The sequence below is a fragment of the Polyodon spathula genome, chromosome 4 (assembly GCF_017654505.1).
Source record: "Polyodon spathula isolate WHYD16114869_AA chromosome 4, ASM1765450v1, whole genome shotgun sequence".
In the NCBI taxonomy this organism is placed as follows: domain Eukaryota; kingdom Metazoa; phylum Chordata; class Actinopteri; order Acipenseriformes; family Polyodontidae; genus Polyodon; species Polyodon spathula.
Genome location: NC_054537.1, coordinates 3743468 through 3761155, shown reverse-complemented (window position 1 = coordinate 3761155; position 17688 = coordinate 3743468). Strand labels below are relative to the sequence as shown.

The 17688-nt window shown below is 36.0% G+C and overlaps 1 protein-coding gene across 1 annotated transcript in view; it reads left to right on the top strand.

The window, feature by feature from the left end:
• LOC121314067 (receptor-type tyrosine-protein phosphatase N2-like) overlaps positions 1 to 17688 on the top strand; it is a 262494-nt gene that overhangs the window by 197793 nt on the left and 47013 nt on the right. The window contains exons 13-16 of the mRNA XM_041246887.1: positions 2054 to 2266; positions 9139 to 9333; positions 15624 to 15771; positions 16461 to 16534. Of these exons, the coding sequence (XP_041102821.1) occupies positions 2054 to 2266; positions 9139 to 9333; positions 15624 to 15771; positions 16461 to 16534 (630 nt within the window). The remainder of the gene's footprint in view (positions 1 to 2053; positions 2267 to 9138; positions 9334 to 15623; positions 15772 to 16460; positions 16535 to 17688) is intronic.

Sequence of the window (17688 nt, the reverse complement as noted above, 5' to 3'; positions counted from 1 at the left end):
GACAAGCCTGTTTAAAGAATATTGCTACTGCACTAGCATAGCGCACAGTTCTGTCCTTTCTGTCCATTCAATTACAAGAACACTGTTATAGTGTAAAGGCTTTACAGACGATATAGACTTCACTGTTAAATCTGGAAGACATTGAAAATGTATGTATTCTGAATAATCACTGCATAACCTGTATATTCACCTGCTGTAAGGTTGAGATTACAAAACATGCATCTATAGACAGAGGAGGTGTTTTGAACATAAAGGTAACCGTGCTTCGTGAATTTTTACGGTGTGTTAGCCTGGCAGAACGGTGGGTTAGCCAGACAGAAGACTGCACTCAGTTCTTTCAGGCTGGTAGCTAGAAAATAGAGGCCTCGCAGTAAATTAAAAAAGCTCTTATTAATATTCTTCGCTTTAACAATTCCGGTATGAGACATTTAAAAAAAAAAAATTCACAAAAAAAAAAAAAAAAAAAAAAAATGGTGCTCATATCCCCTCATTGTAGTGTTTCAGTCAAACAATTTGTGTAGCACAGTCAAACCCAGCTTCTGTAATTAAAAAGTGAATGAAGTAAAGCAGGCTTGGTTAATGGGTTCTGTTTGCTGCTGCCAGGCAGGTTGAATCAGCTAGCATAGTGTCCAGTATACACAGTACAGAAGCATAAAAGACTCTGTATAGGGGAGACAGGCTCTGGATATGCCCTTTAAAGAATGGTGGGGTAAGCATCAGTGCATTCAAATTAATACAGTATAGTAAAACATATAATGGTCCTCATAGGGATGTCCTATAAATACCAAGATGTTAAGACCCTTTTTATACTGTGCAGTACATTACTCAAACAATAAAGACAACTGGTAAGACAATATCCCATGATATCACTGTAAGCAAAGAATTAGACAACGTGGACTGAAGTAACATGCCTTTTCTTTTAATGGCACATATATATGTGTGTGTGTGTGTGTGTGTGTGTGTGTGTGTGTGTGTGTGTGTGTGTGTGTGTGTGTGTGTGTGTGTGTGTGTAATGGGCTTAATTAAAATAAAACATATTTAGACCGCACCTTTTTCAAAACGAGTTCTTCATCGAGTGAAAGTGGGTTTGAGACTAAATAAAGTGAAATTATATTTCCTGATTATGCAATTCTGCTTGGAGAGAGAGAGAGAGAGAGAGAGAGAGAGAGAGAGAGAGAGAGAGAGAGAGAGAGAGAGAGAGATGGGGATACATGAGCATACTGCTGCTGTGAACACAGGTTTGCCTTTCAAGGGGTATTCTATCTGGGTGAATAACAGGATATTCAGCCACACATGCATTTCAAAACAATTGTGTGCAGCTTAGTCCTGTCAATCCACCTCCTGGGGCTTACAATCTTCTGCTGAACCTTAACCAAGCAGGACCATCCTAGAGCCTCAATCAAGCCATGTTTCCATTAACTTGGGCCTGGGCAATCGCTAATCAAGTGGATTGAAGGCACGGAGGCTCATTAATGACATGCATTTACAGTTAGGTAATTGCTTGGGGGCCTTTATGATGTCAAGATAAAACAGACCAATACGTCCCAATAAAAGCCACTGTGTACTTTGTGTAAGACAGAGCAGAAAATAGGAGTTGTCTGACTGAATGCAAAGCGTACAATTACCTTTGGAACAGGGGGGGATAATGAATAGCCTATGCAGCCATTCAAAAGGGGGAGGTCCTTTTTTGTTTTTGTAACCAAGTGAAAATAGGATGGCAGATTTTCTCACTATGTTGTTTGTTGTTGCTAAAATGCCTTTATAACTAAACTAATGAGATTAGTGAACAATGGCTAAATTATCGTATGTCTTCAAGGAATGACTGTCATTTTTTTAAACGTTTAAATCTGCAAAGAAAGTGTGAGACAACAAACAAACAAATATATTATTCAATGATTCATTAGGCAGTACCAGTATATAGTTTCTCTAGAGTACAGGCTAATTTAGATGACTGAAAATCATGTTGGGTTTTTGATTAGACTGCACAGTAGGTTATTTTAATCTGCTAAAATGAGTTGTCGATTAACACCATCTTTTTTCCTTTTTCCTTTAGAAGAGCACATTGAAGTTGCTGCCCCTCAGATCAGAGAAGGAGGACTCTACAAAGTTCTTCGTTCTCACAGTTATCACGATTGTTTGCATCGTTGGAATCCTCGTGGGTTCTGGAGTTGTGTATTGCCTGCGCCATCGCTCTCACCACAAGCTGAAGGAAAAGCTCACCAGGCTGGGGAGCGACGCTGGCTCAGATGCCACTGCCGCCTATCAGGTGAGATGACGTTATGTGCAAAAGCCAATTCTGAGCATTAACGAGTGCGTGACGAAAGGATCCCCGCTCCTTTGATAACTCCTTGCAAGTGATAAACAGTGAAAGGAAGGGAGCTGTTTGGACTGCTGCATCACGGCACTGCTGGTGACTCTCGTGTGAGATGTGAAATCCTGTGCTTTATTGATCACTCACTAATTAGATGACATAGCACTTTCTAATCTGTTTGCTGTTAAACACACTGTACCTCATGCCTGGTAGAATCGATTTTCAGGTATTCATTTCCTAATTGCCTGACTAGAAACAAATCATATTAGAGTGGCAGATGTATGAACAAGGGGCTTTTCTACATTTCAGTTGTTTGTTTTTTTTAGAATCATCTTCACTTTGCTGATACATGTATTGAGAGTAAACTGGAACATTTAGTGTAGATTGCTAAGTGGAGTATTTTATGAAAGGCATACTAAAATAGACTCTGTTTGCCATGTCTCTTTCTTTTTATTGCAATTCAAATACAAAAACAATCCAATAAAATTCATACTTGGCTGGTATGATTTAGGCCTGTGTTGACATTAGTCAAACCTAAATACAATATTTAAAAATACATTATTTAAATATTTAATTTAATATATTCCATTTTAGGCAGTTCACATTCATGTAATGTATTGTGTGTGGTTCATTTTGTTAACAGTTATCTTTCTATGAAAGGGTTATGAATTAAAGAGTAAATTAATAAAGTATATTTAACAGTTTTTGTAAAAGGTATAAACTACATCCATTTAAAATTCTGTTGCTCGCTATGATAATCAACAGGACTGGTGACAATTCTAATTAATAGAATCCATAATTAAAACCGTGACTTTGTTTAAGTTTCATTGACTGACCTTTCTGCCATTCCTCCTGGGGGAACCATGGATAAATGGATATTGATTTTATAATGAGCTCCGATGTGTTTAATAAGGAAGCAGTCCTTACTGTACACCCAGTAAAGGGTATGTTGCACTTTTCTGCAGACCTTACGGTAAATCTATATCTTTATGTTAGTCTTAACCAGGATAGACACAGACAGACAGCATTTTATTCACTGCCAATTCAGAAAGTTACGTATAAAAGTAATATAGATATATATATATATATATATATATATATATATATATATATATATATATATATATATATATATACACACACACACACATATATATATACATTAATTAATTATTATTATTATTATTATTATTATTATTATTATTATTATTATTATTATTATTAGTAGTAGTAGTAGTAGTAGTAGTACTATTAGTATTATTAAATGCATTAAAAGTTGTATTTATTATCTTAGTTAAAAATATTATTGTTTAATTATGGCCTAATTGTAAATAAATATTTTACAGTGACTTGAATGTATGACTACAGGACATTAAAAACCTGCAGGTTTGGGAATGTTTTGTTATTTTTGTGAAAAAGATAAAGACATGACCAGATATGTATTGAAAATTGATCGGCTAGTATTTACCACAATGTTTACAAATTATTACAATAATGTTTTCCTTACCAGTTTGCATCTGTCACGTCAGAAAAAAAAATATTCAATATTTCACATCACAGTAATTATCCACTGTAGTCTGTATTAACTCTGTTTTAGCCTAGCTATCTATTTGATATTGGAGTGCATGACAGGAGCGTATTATTCCTGTTATACGATGTTTCACACTGTAAAAATAGCAAATAAGACTCAGCTCATGTTTAAAAGTGATTTTAATTAGACAAATATGGAAATAACATTCTGCCTCATAAAATAATGCCTGTTTTCCATTTACAGCTGTAGTAAAGTATTAACTATGACGTTCTAATAGATATACTAACGTGTTATTTCTGTTTCAAGCGAGTCAGTAACAATAGGATTTCTCAAGTTGTATGTTTGCCGTGAACACAGCTGTCTTAGAACTGTACGGTGTTCTATTTTGACAGTTTTCAAGTCTATATTTGTGTTCCTCTCACTCACCCAGTCATAAAAAACTTTGACTGCCCGGTTGGGTTGTCGTTTCGTGGGTGCTTAATTTCTGTCAGAGTCTAAATCTTGCCTAGACCCTTAGAGTTGACCTCCAGGTGTTTTTTTTGTTTTTTTTTCTCTCATTGAGAGGTGCTGTCTCCTGTGTTTGAATGCTCTTTGCCAAATGAGGTTTCCAAAGTTGTCATCTTGTTTACGGTAAAATTTAGGAACTGGAATTGTGTAATTTATTCTATGTGATTGACAGTTGTGGTGGATTGATATGTCTGTCTAGGTTTTCAGTGAGGAGGTTGCCGGTACTAGATCCGTGATGTTTTGCTGGGATAACATCGCAGGTCTAGTGCAAGGCTGACCAATCAGAGCTCAGGATTTTTTCTTGCCCTTGTATAATAATCAGTAATGTGGCGTGAGAAACATTTTGGAGCAGAAGGCTAATTTAAAAACAATGAACTTGCACGTGTATGAGAGTAATCCCTGAAACACGCTCGAGCGAGCCTAGTATGGACCCTTAGCTGCAGCTAATTGTGGCTTTATTTATTTCACCAGACTGAGCATGCTGTCTCTGTGCCATATTCCTCAGAGAAAGGCCTCTAAGACACTTGATAACAGAGCCGCCCCGACCACATCCTCGCTGTCATCATCCGCATTGGCAAGCCATTATTAATGGCATGGTGGAGTGTGTGCCCACGCGCGCTGCTGTTTAGAGATGCTTCACTGGTTTAGGGTGATGTGTTTGTAAGTCATACCATGCTGTAACTTATTATAACCTGCGTGAACTTTACTCAACTTCACTGGGCATATTTGTGCCATGCTGGTTTTTTTGTTTGTTTGTTTTTTGGTCAGGTTGCATTTACTTAATTTACTTTTGGTGCAAATGTCAAAGAAAAATAGCCTATATATTTTAAAGCTTTTATCACATTCACATATGTTTTTTTTTTGTTTTTCTTTACGTTATGGAGTTTATGTATTTTTTTTCTATTTGAACAACAGCCTAGGATGTATTTATTTGAATTAAAATGTCGTTGCATCCGTTAAGTTTGCTAAAAATGAACTGCAATGCTTAGCCAACCCTCTATATTAATTTTTTTTTTTTTTTTTTAATCCAGCCACACAAGCCAGAATTTTTCATATGCAGTACATTATGTGTTGCCGGACAGGTGGAACACAGTGTTTTGTGCAAGAAGTAGAATCTAGTTGCATAAATAAAGTAGCTTTCCTCATTTAAAAAATGCTTGAGCATTATTATTATTAGTTTATTTGGGAGGCACCTTTATCGGTTTCGCTGCTGTGTTTAAAGTACCAGTTTCAGTGTAGCAGTGCCACATTCTTCTACTTCATGGTTGATCTTGAAGGCTTTGGCTTGATTTGATCAGCCTGTACTCTGCTGGGATAAGCCACAGAGTTTAATTTTAGAATATTTTACCACACTGGAGAATCACTCAGGATGACATCAACCACCTATCCTTGTCTTATCCTTAAAAATAACTAGAGGATGCAATCCTTTGCCTAGTTCTGTAAAATGAATTGTTTTGGTAGAGTAGAGGTTGATCGAATAATGCATCCAGTATATATATATATATATATATATATATATAAACACATACAATGGGGCTTGTCATACCTGATCGAATCATGCATATAGTACTGTGTATATAAACACGTACAATGGGGCTTGTCATATCTGATCGAATCATGCATACAGTATATATAAACACATACAATGGGGCTTGTCATACCTGATCGAATCATGCATTCAGTACTGTAAATATAAACACGTACAATGGGGCTTGTCATATCTGATCGAATCATGCATACAGTAGACATATATAAACACGTACATTGTCTGTAAGACAATGAGCATTTTTTTTTTTAAACGTAAAGGATTATTGCACCCAGAGCTCCAAACGGTAGCCCTGCACTTCTATTTTGAAGTGTCTTTGTTTGAGAAATCATTGCCCAGACAAATTTGTATCGCAGTGTGTGAGTTTAAACTGGGTATGTGCATGCAATTCCAATTAGAATTATTTATAAGGTTTTTTTTTTAATGTCTTAGCATTTTTATTGAAAATTGAGGTGCAATGCAAAGCCTTGAGCTGACTATGAACACACTGGATAAGATTACTATTTTCAAACTGTGAATGAGATGTCATTGACACATTAACACAGGAGAGAGGCACTGAAAAGGTCCCAATATTTTACCAGGAAACCTATTTTGGAATTTAAAGTCCAATGTCACCAGTCCTCTCATTGTGCTAAAGGACTTTCATTCATAGCTTCAGAGCAGATTTTATGACTACATTAACCTAAGTTAGTTAGAACTGGTGCTTGCAGTGCTGTCTTCCAATGAGCTAGCTACAGCTGCCTTGTGACGAATAGCACAGGAAGTGATGAGGTACCAGGGAGCTTTTAATGCCAAGGACGGTTCAGAAAGCCTTGGTTGTCATCACGCAGTTAAGGCAGCCTGGATACTAATTCAATGTGAAGCCTTTTCTTCTTCTGAACCTTGTGTGTCCAATCAGCCTGGATTCAGAATGCGGTCCTAGCCTTTCTCATTGAGAAATGGAATTCAGCACATGTGGTAGTAATATACTGTGTGCTGTAACTTCTTCAGGTCTCAAAGCATCACCTGTCATGCCATGTGAAGCAAATCTATTGATGATCTTAACACATTATACATACATATAGGAACAGTCTTGACATGCATATTGCATGGTCAAGCCATACAGTGACTGTGTTTCTGATGTAGTAAATGAACCAAGGCTATATTACCATTGCCATTAATATAGAAATGCATTGAAACTCACATGGCTTACAATGTTACCTAAAAAGTTAAAAAGGTTGATCAGTAAACCAAGCATATTATGACAGGCCTCCAAATGACTGATTAAATGTGTATAACATGTGTATGGGGGAGATGAATACAGCCAAAAATAAAGATAAATCTTGGACCAAGATAGGTTTTCAATTGTCCCCTTGTTTATATGTTTGCAAAATAGCCATAAATATATGTATTACATAATATGAAACTGGCCCTTGGATAAAATGACAGGACTTGCACACTTTCATGTTAAAGATGTAAACATACTCCGCAGGGGCTGTGATGGTGTGTCGGGGGGGTGTGTGTTGTGTGTGTGAACCACACCGCTGTTGTAATGGGGCTGTGATGGTGTGTTGGGGGGGGGATGGTGGTTGTGTTTTCTGGACTGGATTGAGTTCTACTAAAGGGAAGAGAAAAAAACAGCAATTACCAGAGCTGTGTCTTACTGGACTGATGGGAGAGCAGCAATAACAGGAAATGACATGGAAGAATAATATTGACATTACTGGTATAGAGGCTATATAGTATGAAATGAATATTACAATGGGATTACTACTTAGTCTCTCTCTCTCTCTCTCTCTCTCTCTCTCTCTCTCTCTCTCTCTCTCTCTCTCTCTCTCTCTCTCTCTCTATATATATATATATATATTTATATTTAGTGAAGGTAGAGTCTCTACGGTAATACAAAAGTTCCAAAATTTTGAGGCAAACATTCAGTTTTAACGGCTTATCAAAAATGCTTCGGTTGGGACATTCATAGTCGCACTCTCATCATTTTTCTTCTTCAGAAGGATTCAATACTTAACTGCTCTTTCGTATTCATCAAAAACATCTTTTATTTGTTTAAATAAATTGTCATAAAACAGACAAACAAACAACATGTTTCAACAACAGCTGGCTGTCTGAGCTAATATAATTGATAAATATAAACTATTAACATGTCTATTTTTGAAAGCATTCTTACTTTACATTTGTGTTTGTGTGTGTGTGTGCATTTTTTCACACGTGAACGACATTCTGTACATCGAACAGACAACTTTCGTAAAGGATTCAACACGGTCGTAAAAAAGTGGGTAACCTAGGCGGATTTTTAAAAACGCATTCTACTTCATGATCACATACAAAGAATATATATATACGTATGATAGTTGCATATATATATATATATATTATATATATATATATATATATATATATATATATATATATATATATATATATATATATATATATATATATATATATGTGTGTGTGTGTGTGTGTGTGTGTGTGTGTGTGTATACAGTTTTTGAGAGAATGCAGTGAGAGTGCAATCTAGGGTTGTTTTCTCCACACTGTGTATGTGTATAAGAGCTGAGGTGTATGATAAACTTATTCAAGTGGGGAATCACTGGAGCGAGAAGCTTTCTGCTCTGGGTTAATTTTGTACTGTGTTAGTACGGTAAACAACACAAATCACACAAATCACAAACTAATGAATAGAATACACGAGCCACTAAATAATGTAAACATTTGTGGCTGTTAAAGACTGATGCCGGGTGTTTTCTCTGGGATAAACAGCTGGCTGTTTAGTTCAGGTGGCTGTTAATACAGTTTTACTACAGGACATGCAGGTTCATTTTAAAGTTAGTTGGACAGTTTGCTGAAGGCCATTAATAGGTTTTGTAAAGCGCGATTCTGTGAAAATGCAGAACAGCAGCAATGCAGAGATTTATTATGAAGCTATCTTAAAAAAATGTTGTTGCCAATTCTAAAAATAGCAAGCTGTTTATCAATATATAGGCCACCTGTAAATATATAGAATGCTCTCGGAAACAATTACCTGCTGACAAATCATTAAGTACATTGATGCATATAATAAATACAGTAGATGCATTGCTTTTCATGTGCAAGATCAGTATATAGTGTGCGGTGCTTGTCAGTGCAAAGCATCTCTGCCTCACTATTTAGAAATAACTGCCCTGTGTTATTCCCTGTGAAGTGTAATGAATTCAAAGCTATTCTTACCCATTGCCACGCTCTCCTCCCCCTCCTGTCTTGTTTCAGGAGCTGTGCAGGCAGCGTATGGCAGTGAAGACGGCAGATCGTCCGGAGCCCCACCACACCTCCCGCATCAACAGCGCCTCATCCCAGTTCAGTGATGGGCCGATACCGAGTCCCACAGCACGCAGCAGCACCTCCTCCTGGTCTGAGGAGCCGGTGCAGTCCAACATGAACATCTCTACCGGGCACATGGTTCTGGTAAACATCCCTTCTCTCTCCCATGTGACGGCAAAGCCTTATGAATTCCAGTGAAGTGACTCCCAATAGCATTCCCTTGGAAATCATTGTGGTGCATGTCCATTGTTTTGTTTTGATGTCCGTTGTAATAGACAGTTCCTGTAGAGCAGAGCTTGTTCAGCTATTCCAACATGCATACCCACTACGTCCTGGAGGTTTGCTGCTATTGATTATTGCAATCTGCTCACAGGAGAAGTACAGTCTTGATTTTTCTGTGTTTGAATGGGAGTTTGTCGCACACTGTAATTGTATGATGTGTGTATGAGCAGTTGACAGAGAAAGCTCACAACAATTTCCGGAAACACAAACTACACTTCTGGGTCCCTTCTCCAGGTGATACTGAATCCTGATGTGAGCAGATCGGTGCGCCTGTTAGATCTCAATCAAACGCATCAGTGAAAGTGCATGGGCCAGTATATCTGTGCAAGCGGCAGGCATCCTACTGAAGTTTTATGTGACAAATGTTCCACCCCCTCCAAGCAGTGTCTACATTACCTTGACCAAGAAAGGGCTTGGTAGCTCCTGTTACAGTCACAGACTGTCACAAAACATGTTTTTGTCAGTTTTATAAAAGAGGGACCTGCCCAGTATTTGCAATGTTGGCTTTAATTGTTTCTTCCAGCAATAAATAAGTAAACTAGAAGAATTCATGCCTAATGTAAACCTGGCAGGTGTTGTCCTTATCTATTGTATCGCATCTTTGCCTTCTACGTACTGCTTTATGTTTAAACATTAGGTAGTTATGAAGAATTTAGAGACTGGTCCTTCAGTACTGAAACAGTGCATACCAAACTACTCGTAAATAAGGCTGCATTTTTATCAGGGTTATCACAGATTTTACAATTTTCTTGAAATGTACCCATTGCCATAAAATATGTAATTCCTTGTAAAAATTCCCATTTCTAAAAGAATAGTGCAAATATACTTTTTTTTTTTTTATCACTTAAACATAAATTCATCAAATATTTGCCTTACGGGCGCACTTACCTGCTGCACTGGATCTTATTAAGGACCCAGGCAGCCAGTTTAGTTTGCTTCCAGACTGAACACAAAAAGACACTGGTGGCATCAAAAATCAGAAAGATTTCTGCTGAAGAAAATTTAGAAAGGGATACTTTCTTTGTAGAACGTGACTTTCAAGCTACAAGTTTCAGGCAACTTTGTTGCAAGCAACTGTTCTAAGGACTGAAAAAAAAAACTTAGCAAAATGGCAGAGAAAATGAATGTGCAGCCAGTGTGGGAGAGTCTCCTTATCGTTTTTTTTCAGGGTAATTTTTTTTTTATTTTCTTTTTTTTTTTTTTTATAGGTGGTACAGGCAAGTAAATAAGTGTTCATTGTTCCATTCCTGGTAACTAATGACCAATTTGTCAGTAATGCCACAGGATGTAGTGGAGCAGCATACAGTCGACAAAATTAGTAATAATATATTGAAAAAAAACTATTTACTATTAGGAACTGTTTAAAATATAATGTTGTGTTGACATTATAGTCTAATATTAGAAATTACAATAAAAAAGACAGTTTGGTGCCGAAGCTGAAGCATTAGTGTTCATGTTAAACTACAGCTATGTTAACGGTGTGCTGATGGTATGTTAAAGGTGGGTTGATAGTGTGTGGTCATTTTGTCTCAAATAATGGCTTTCATTTAATACAACTTAATAGTAACGGATAGAGTGAGTCCTACTTTTTGTTTAAGAACATTGTTAACGCTTGCAAATATTGTTACCTTTATCTATTTGTAGAAAAAAAATCCTCACCTTACATAATTTATATTTCTGTTCAAAATAATATAATATAAAAACTATAACAATAATCACATTTCAACTTCTCTCTATTTATAATTAGTTTTACCTTCATGTTTATTTACACAAATAAAACAGAAAAACATTCGAGCCAAAAATAACAAATGCAAAACAAAAATAACAAATTTAAAAAAAAAAAAAAACTGATGAGGGTAATGGTAAATATTACTAATACAATCTTAAACACATATTTAAGAATAGTTTATTTAATTATTTTGAACATAAATGCTGGTGAAAATTATGTGGACACTAAAAAAACTTTGATAAGAAATATCATCTATTTGTTGTTGTCCATCAACATTCTATGTACAGTTTCAACATGCTGTAGAATAGTGTCACTGAAATCTGACCCAACAATGGCTTGGTTTACATACACGTGAAAGGCGACTCTACAGTCATGACTGTGACGCTGTCACGTGAATACACTGTGAAAAAGCAAAAGGATGTCCTTTTGACAGCGCGACTTTTAGGGGGGCCTTTTTAACCGGAGTAGGAATTGTGCTTGTGGGTCACGAGATTTCAGCAGTCAAGAGACAGGTTTTCTGACTTAATCTCAAGTAATCTCCAGCAGAAAGGATACACACACACACACAAATGTACATTTATGGACTATTTTAACACTATAACTGCCGTGGTTATACTCATACCTACAACCGCAGAGGGCAGTCATTATCACGGTACATTTTAAACATCATCAATATTAAAATGAAAGACAAACTGTCAGATACAACTCAAAAGTTTTATTCAAGCACATCATATCAAACATATGCACAGCCGAAACGCCGTATTTAAATGAACAATTAAACGTTAGAGGGTTTATTTTTAACATACCACATATAAAGCACTACTTAAAAAAATGAAAAACTATAATAAAAGAAACATTTCAAAAGAAACTATTGTGTAAACAGGTGTAAACAGGTTTATGTACATGCAAAACTGTAAAAACAAAAATAGTTTTTAATCTAAAACGGAAGTAACATATGATTTCTCTTGTGTGTGTCACTCGCAGCACAGAATCCAGGTTGAGCTGCTGCAGCCTGCAGCTTTGCAGTTTTCTGATCAAAATGTTTCTGTTGAAGCGCTGTGGCTAGCTTCGAGATGAAATCTCGCCTACTGATATTTTCCCTGGTGCATTCCTTGTACAAAACAAAGGAATTGATGACTGCCAGGTCCAGTAGAGATAACAAGAGGCTTGTATAAAAAAAAAAAAAAAAAAAAAAAGAGATATTTGTAGATTATATTAAATATAAATAAAAGCATGTATTGTAAAAGGCTGTTCTATGTTTAAATGTTCCACACACACACACACACACACACACACACACACACACACACACACACACACACACACCACAAACATTATAAGTAAATTCATCGTTTTGAGCATGATCATCTCTAACATAAATATATTAACCACACACACGCACTCCAACACACACACATAAACTTTTCCATTGGACTGTCATCGATCACGTGTTAATTCAGAATGTGCGCGACAGCACGTGAATTAATTTCTCTTGTTAAATGTTTTTATCTTCATGGCAACGCATGAAGCTCTCCTCACGATATTCAGAGTCGTTCTTTTCCTACTTAGTAAGCAGACATGGACATTTAAATATCCCCTCCCCTAAATGATTATGAATTGAGTAATCTGCATTGGTACAGACAATTTTTTTTTCCTAAATCAGAACTGCATAGCAACGCATTTCCTGAAAAGTACTGCAAACACATCATGACTTGTGCATGTAAAGGCAACAGATTTCATTCTACATTTTCTATCAGCATGTAGATTAGTGTCCCTTTGGCTTAGGGGACATTTCGGGTGTCTGTTTTTATATTTATTTATGTTTTTATTTTGTTTGATAATTCACTGATGGTGAAAATAGAATGTCTTTAAAAGGTGGACATAAAAAATGAAATATTCTGCAATTTAGCATTTACTGTTTTTCAGCTAAGCACTTGAATATTTAGGAGCATTTGTTGTAAAGAGAAAATAATCAGATTTGAATGTGACAATTTTTTTCGGCTTTAATAAATGTTTAATCGTTAGATCTATGTCCTTGCACAGAGGGAGGGAGTGCTGAATGTAATATTTGTTATAAATACTAATGCATAGGTAGATGCTTTAGAAGTGCTTATGGACAGCTAAGACAGCAGTGACCTTCAGAGTTATGTTCAATGAAGCTGAAGTTATAAACCTGGGTGACCTTTAGCGTTCGATTGAATGAAACTGAAGTTGTAAACCTGCTCCACAGCAGAGCATCATCCTCTGCTGTGAAGTAAGCCCACTTTTATTTCAGCTTGATTGCATTGATCTCTATGTTGCTATGTGAATAGAATGGGGGTGGATTTCACCCAAAGATCAAGACAGCATGCCATTATTCCCTCAAGTAAGCCAAGTATATCTAGTTATCTGGCTGGGGTAAAATTCAGAGCTGCACACATCCTATTATTTATTTGTTTAACAGAACTAATCTCTGTTCATTCACAATTATATCCATAATATTCTTGCAAACTCAACTTAACCTGCACACTAGTTATATAAATTGTGTTAGCTACATTATTTTACCTTTTGTTAAATAGGCAGTTTAATTAGAAATAAAAAAAAAAGGAAAATGATTGTCTATTAAAAAATCCGAATCACCAGGAAAGCTGCTGTGAAACTCTTATAAAGAGGTGAAGATATGTGCTGGCATGGATAGTACTGCCTGTGGCAACAGTGACTGTTACAAAAGCATGTGCTGCTATCAGATACAGACACACTGAAACTATTTAAATTAACAGCACTGAGCAAAAGCAAAAGCTTCTCAATACAAAGTAAGTGTTGATAGAACAAATGTGCATGCTTTGTGCAACTCCGAATATAGTTAAATGTATGTACTACATTTGTTGCAGTACTTACATGTGCTCAATAGTGACGAGGGGGGCCCGAATATATATATATATATATATATATATATATATATATATATATATATATATATATATATATATATAGTTTTTTTACTCCATGACATGTGAGTTTTATTTAATTGCTTTATTCCACTTAACATTGCAGAAAAAACATCCCCCTTTTTTTATTTGATCACTCATTGCCTCTTGTGTGCTTCTTTCTCCCACTTTGTACAGCCAGTAATGTTTTAAATAGATTTGAAACAGCAATAAAAAAAAAAAAAAGCCCACATGGGTGTCCTTTCCTCCACCTCTGTACAATATTACGGCAGCCGGTTATTTTGAAACGTTACATTAGCCGGTGACTTCATGTCATCTTGCAGAGCTGTATTCCATTTTGATTTTATGAGCACCTTTGGCAGCTGTAAACTGTTCGAAAGGGGATTAGTGAGTGTTTGCCTGACACTCACTGATCGCAGCACCTCTTGATTGGATTGAAATAATCCTTTTACACACTGCAAATCTCCATTACTTCTGTATTAACAAAGAAGGGGGCAGTGGCAGACCAATACAAAGCCAGCATTAGATAGATGTTGCATTGCATGATGGGGTTCAAAGATAGTGACATCCAAAACGCCATGCTAATTTCATAATCATTCATAGCTAGTTCATAATTTAATACATGCCATTGTAGACCCTGCACCCGTAAGGATTAAAGGTTGTCACATCCAGTCCATGTTGTTGTGGTATTACAGTGTGATTATGAAGTGCTGCTTATCTGTTCCAATCAAAGTGGGGCTTAAAGAAAAGCATGTAGCAGCAGGCCCTGTCTTTGAAGGAGCTGAAGTAATCTTTGGAGATGTGGGCATAATTATTACACCAGCCAAATCCAGCCATTTCTCAAAAAGGTTGTAAAAAGAGAAATAGAATAGTGACATTGTAATCTCGATTCAAGGGACCTAATCACTGTGAAATGGTTTATTGAGCCTTGCAGTTAAAAGGGAGTTGCAACGGTATGAGTACTTAATCGAGCAATGTTTTTCTAAGATTTTCTTAACAAATATTTAAAAATAAAATACTAGAGGGAAAAGCTGGGCAGTTGGAAACATCTATTAAATGTCTACTTGTAACCTTTCTTTGACCTTTTTACACTGTTTAGAATCATTCCCAGTGGTTTTTGAGTTGCTCCAGTATAACATTTTAATAGTTCCGCATCAGAATCCCCCCAGATTTAGCTGTGCCTGTAAATCCCTATTCCCGTTCCTTTTAAGTACTTCCTGGTATTCTTTGGTGTTCCTGGTGAGGTTTGCTTGAATTAAGGTCACAGTCCGAGTCCATAAATGCCTTTCATCCATTGAAGAGAAACAAACTGGGATTGGCCAGCTAACCTCATACTTTCTGTTCAATTAATTATGTTGGTTGTATGAATGGGATGCTCAGTGGTTGCTCATGGCTCCATTTTGTGAGTTTGTTCCATTGGTGTTTATTTTGTTGTAATTATAAACACCTCTAGTTACCTGAATGGAATTTACATCTGAATTTCTACTTTTTCTCAGTCTTACATGGAGGACCACTTGAAGAACAAGAATCGCCTGGAGAAGGAGTGGGAGGCGCTGTGTGCTTATCAAGCAGAGCCGAACGTCGCCACAGTCGCACAAAGGGCCGAGAATGCTAAGAAGAACCGCACTGACAAAGTGCCTGTCTGTAAGTGCACGGCAGTTCACTACTTCAAACAGCTCATAATGCAGAGCCGGCTGAAGCCTCTCATCCCTGCTATGGCTACACTTTACCACTGATGCCAGTGCGATGAATGGAATTAATTACAAACCCTTGTTTTTTTATTACAAAAAAAAAAAAAAATGATGAACATCAATTCATATTGCAGTGCATAACTTTGCATAATTAACTATCACAGTATTAGAGTTAGCTGTTACCAGCTATCATAAGTTTAGAGGCAAATCTGAATTTGAACAGTCAGATTGCCATTATTGTTTATGACAAAGTCAAGCTTTTGCAATCAACAAGGTGTAAGTGCAGTTTAGTGGAAGGAAATTAGTAATAGGTTTTATATATATATATATATATATATATTATATATATATATATATATATATATATATATATATATATATATATATGTGTGTGTGTGTGTGTGTGTGTGTGTGTGTGGTGTGTGTGTATATATATATACTGATATATAACATGATATAGATATATATAGATAATATTATATATCGATATATATATTATATATATATATATATATATAGGACTGACCCTTGAGATGGGGAGAAAGACAGAAGTGGGAGAAGCTTCCAGAATGTATTTCTTGTTCCTTTCTCTTATTTTTTATTAAGAAAGATGAGGTGGTAAATTATGCATTTATCTTACAGATGATCACTCCAGAATAACCTTGAAGGTTGAAAATAACCGTGGCAATTCAGATTACATCAATGCAAGTCCAATTGTGAGTATCTGTCTGTCTGCGTACTGAATCTCCATGGTTTGTATTTCTAACATTACATTGTCTTCAAAGGAGATTGAGTCAACAGAATTATACGCTAGCAATAGGACAGGCACAGTAAAGTGTCTGTTTGTGATCTTTTTAAACTTGTGTTTGCCTCTACCAAGGTAAGACTGTACTAAACATGTTGTCCTCCATGCTGTGGTTATTATATCATATTTAGTTTCTGCCCATTGCATCTATTGCAGTACCTACAGTATTTTGAAATATCATGAAGGCAAACTTTTGTTAAGAATATAGTTACGGCTGAGTATACCTTGTTATTTGTCAGTTTTCTTTTTCTTTTATTGCAATGATATTTCAAGCCTGATTTTTGTTTTAGAAATATACAACATATCGTATGTATCACAGCCAACCAATAATGAAATATGGAATGGAAATACATCTCTCTCATAAGGAATGTTGTAGTCATGGCATATTGTTCTTAACTGTGTGCATCCACAAAGAAAAATGTGCAAAACCGGCACGATTTAACAATTTCACTATTTCTGACCGGGACAAGAAATTAAGACTGAAAACTGGAACAATACAAGTTTACCTGAGATGTCTGGTAACCTTAATGATGTGCTCCTGTCCACCATGCCTGTCTGCTGTAGACCTGTAACAAAAAAAAAGGAAAGGTTCTGTTTATTCCCCTATAGGGTTACATTGTAGATTTATATAAAATCCAATACTCCAATTTATAATAAAATTTAATACATAACGACCAATGTTTAATTGATTTAAATGGCATACACATGTTTCAGCAAGGGGTTTCTGGTATTTTATTACCATTCAATGTTATTTTTTGGTTCCAATAATTAACCAGAGAACGTAAAGAATGAAAATATTATCTTGCTCTGAAATCCACATTTGTAAAAGTCAAAATGACAGGTACATAAAAACATTTCAATTACCTCCAAAGCTCAATTCTCAACATCTAACACAGGGTATGTGGGTTTTGAGAGTTCCAAAAACTCCAAAACTACAATTATAATGTTAGAGAAAAACTAGGTTATAATTGTAACCAACAGAAGGAACAGTAAAGTCAACGTCTTCTTTCCAAAGTAAAAGCACAAGGAAACAATGTGATAATAACTGTGCTAACAGCAGCTGGG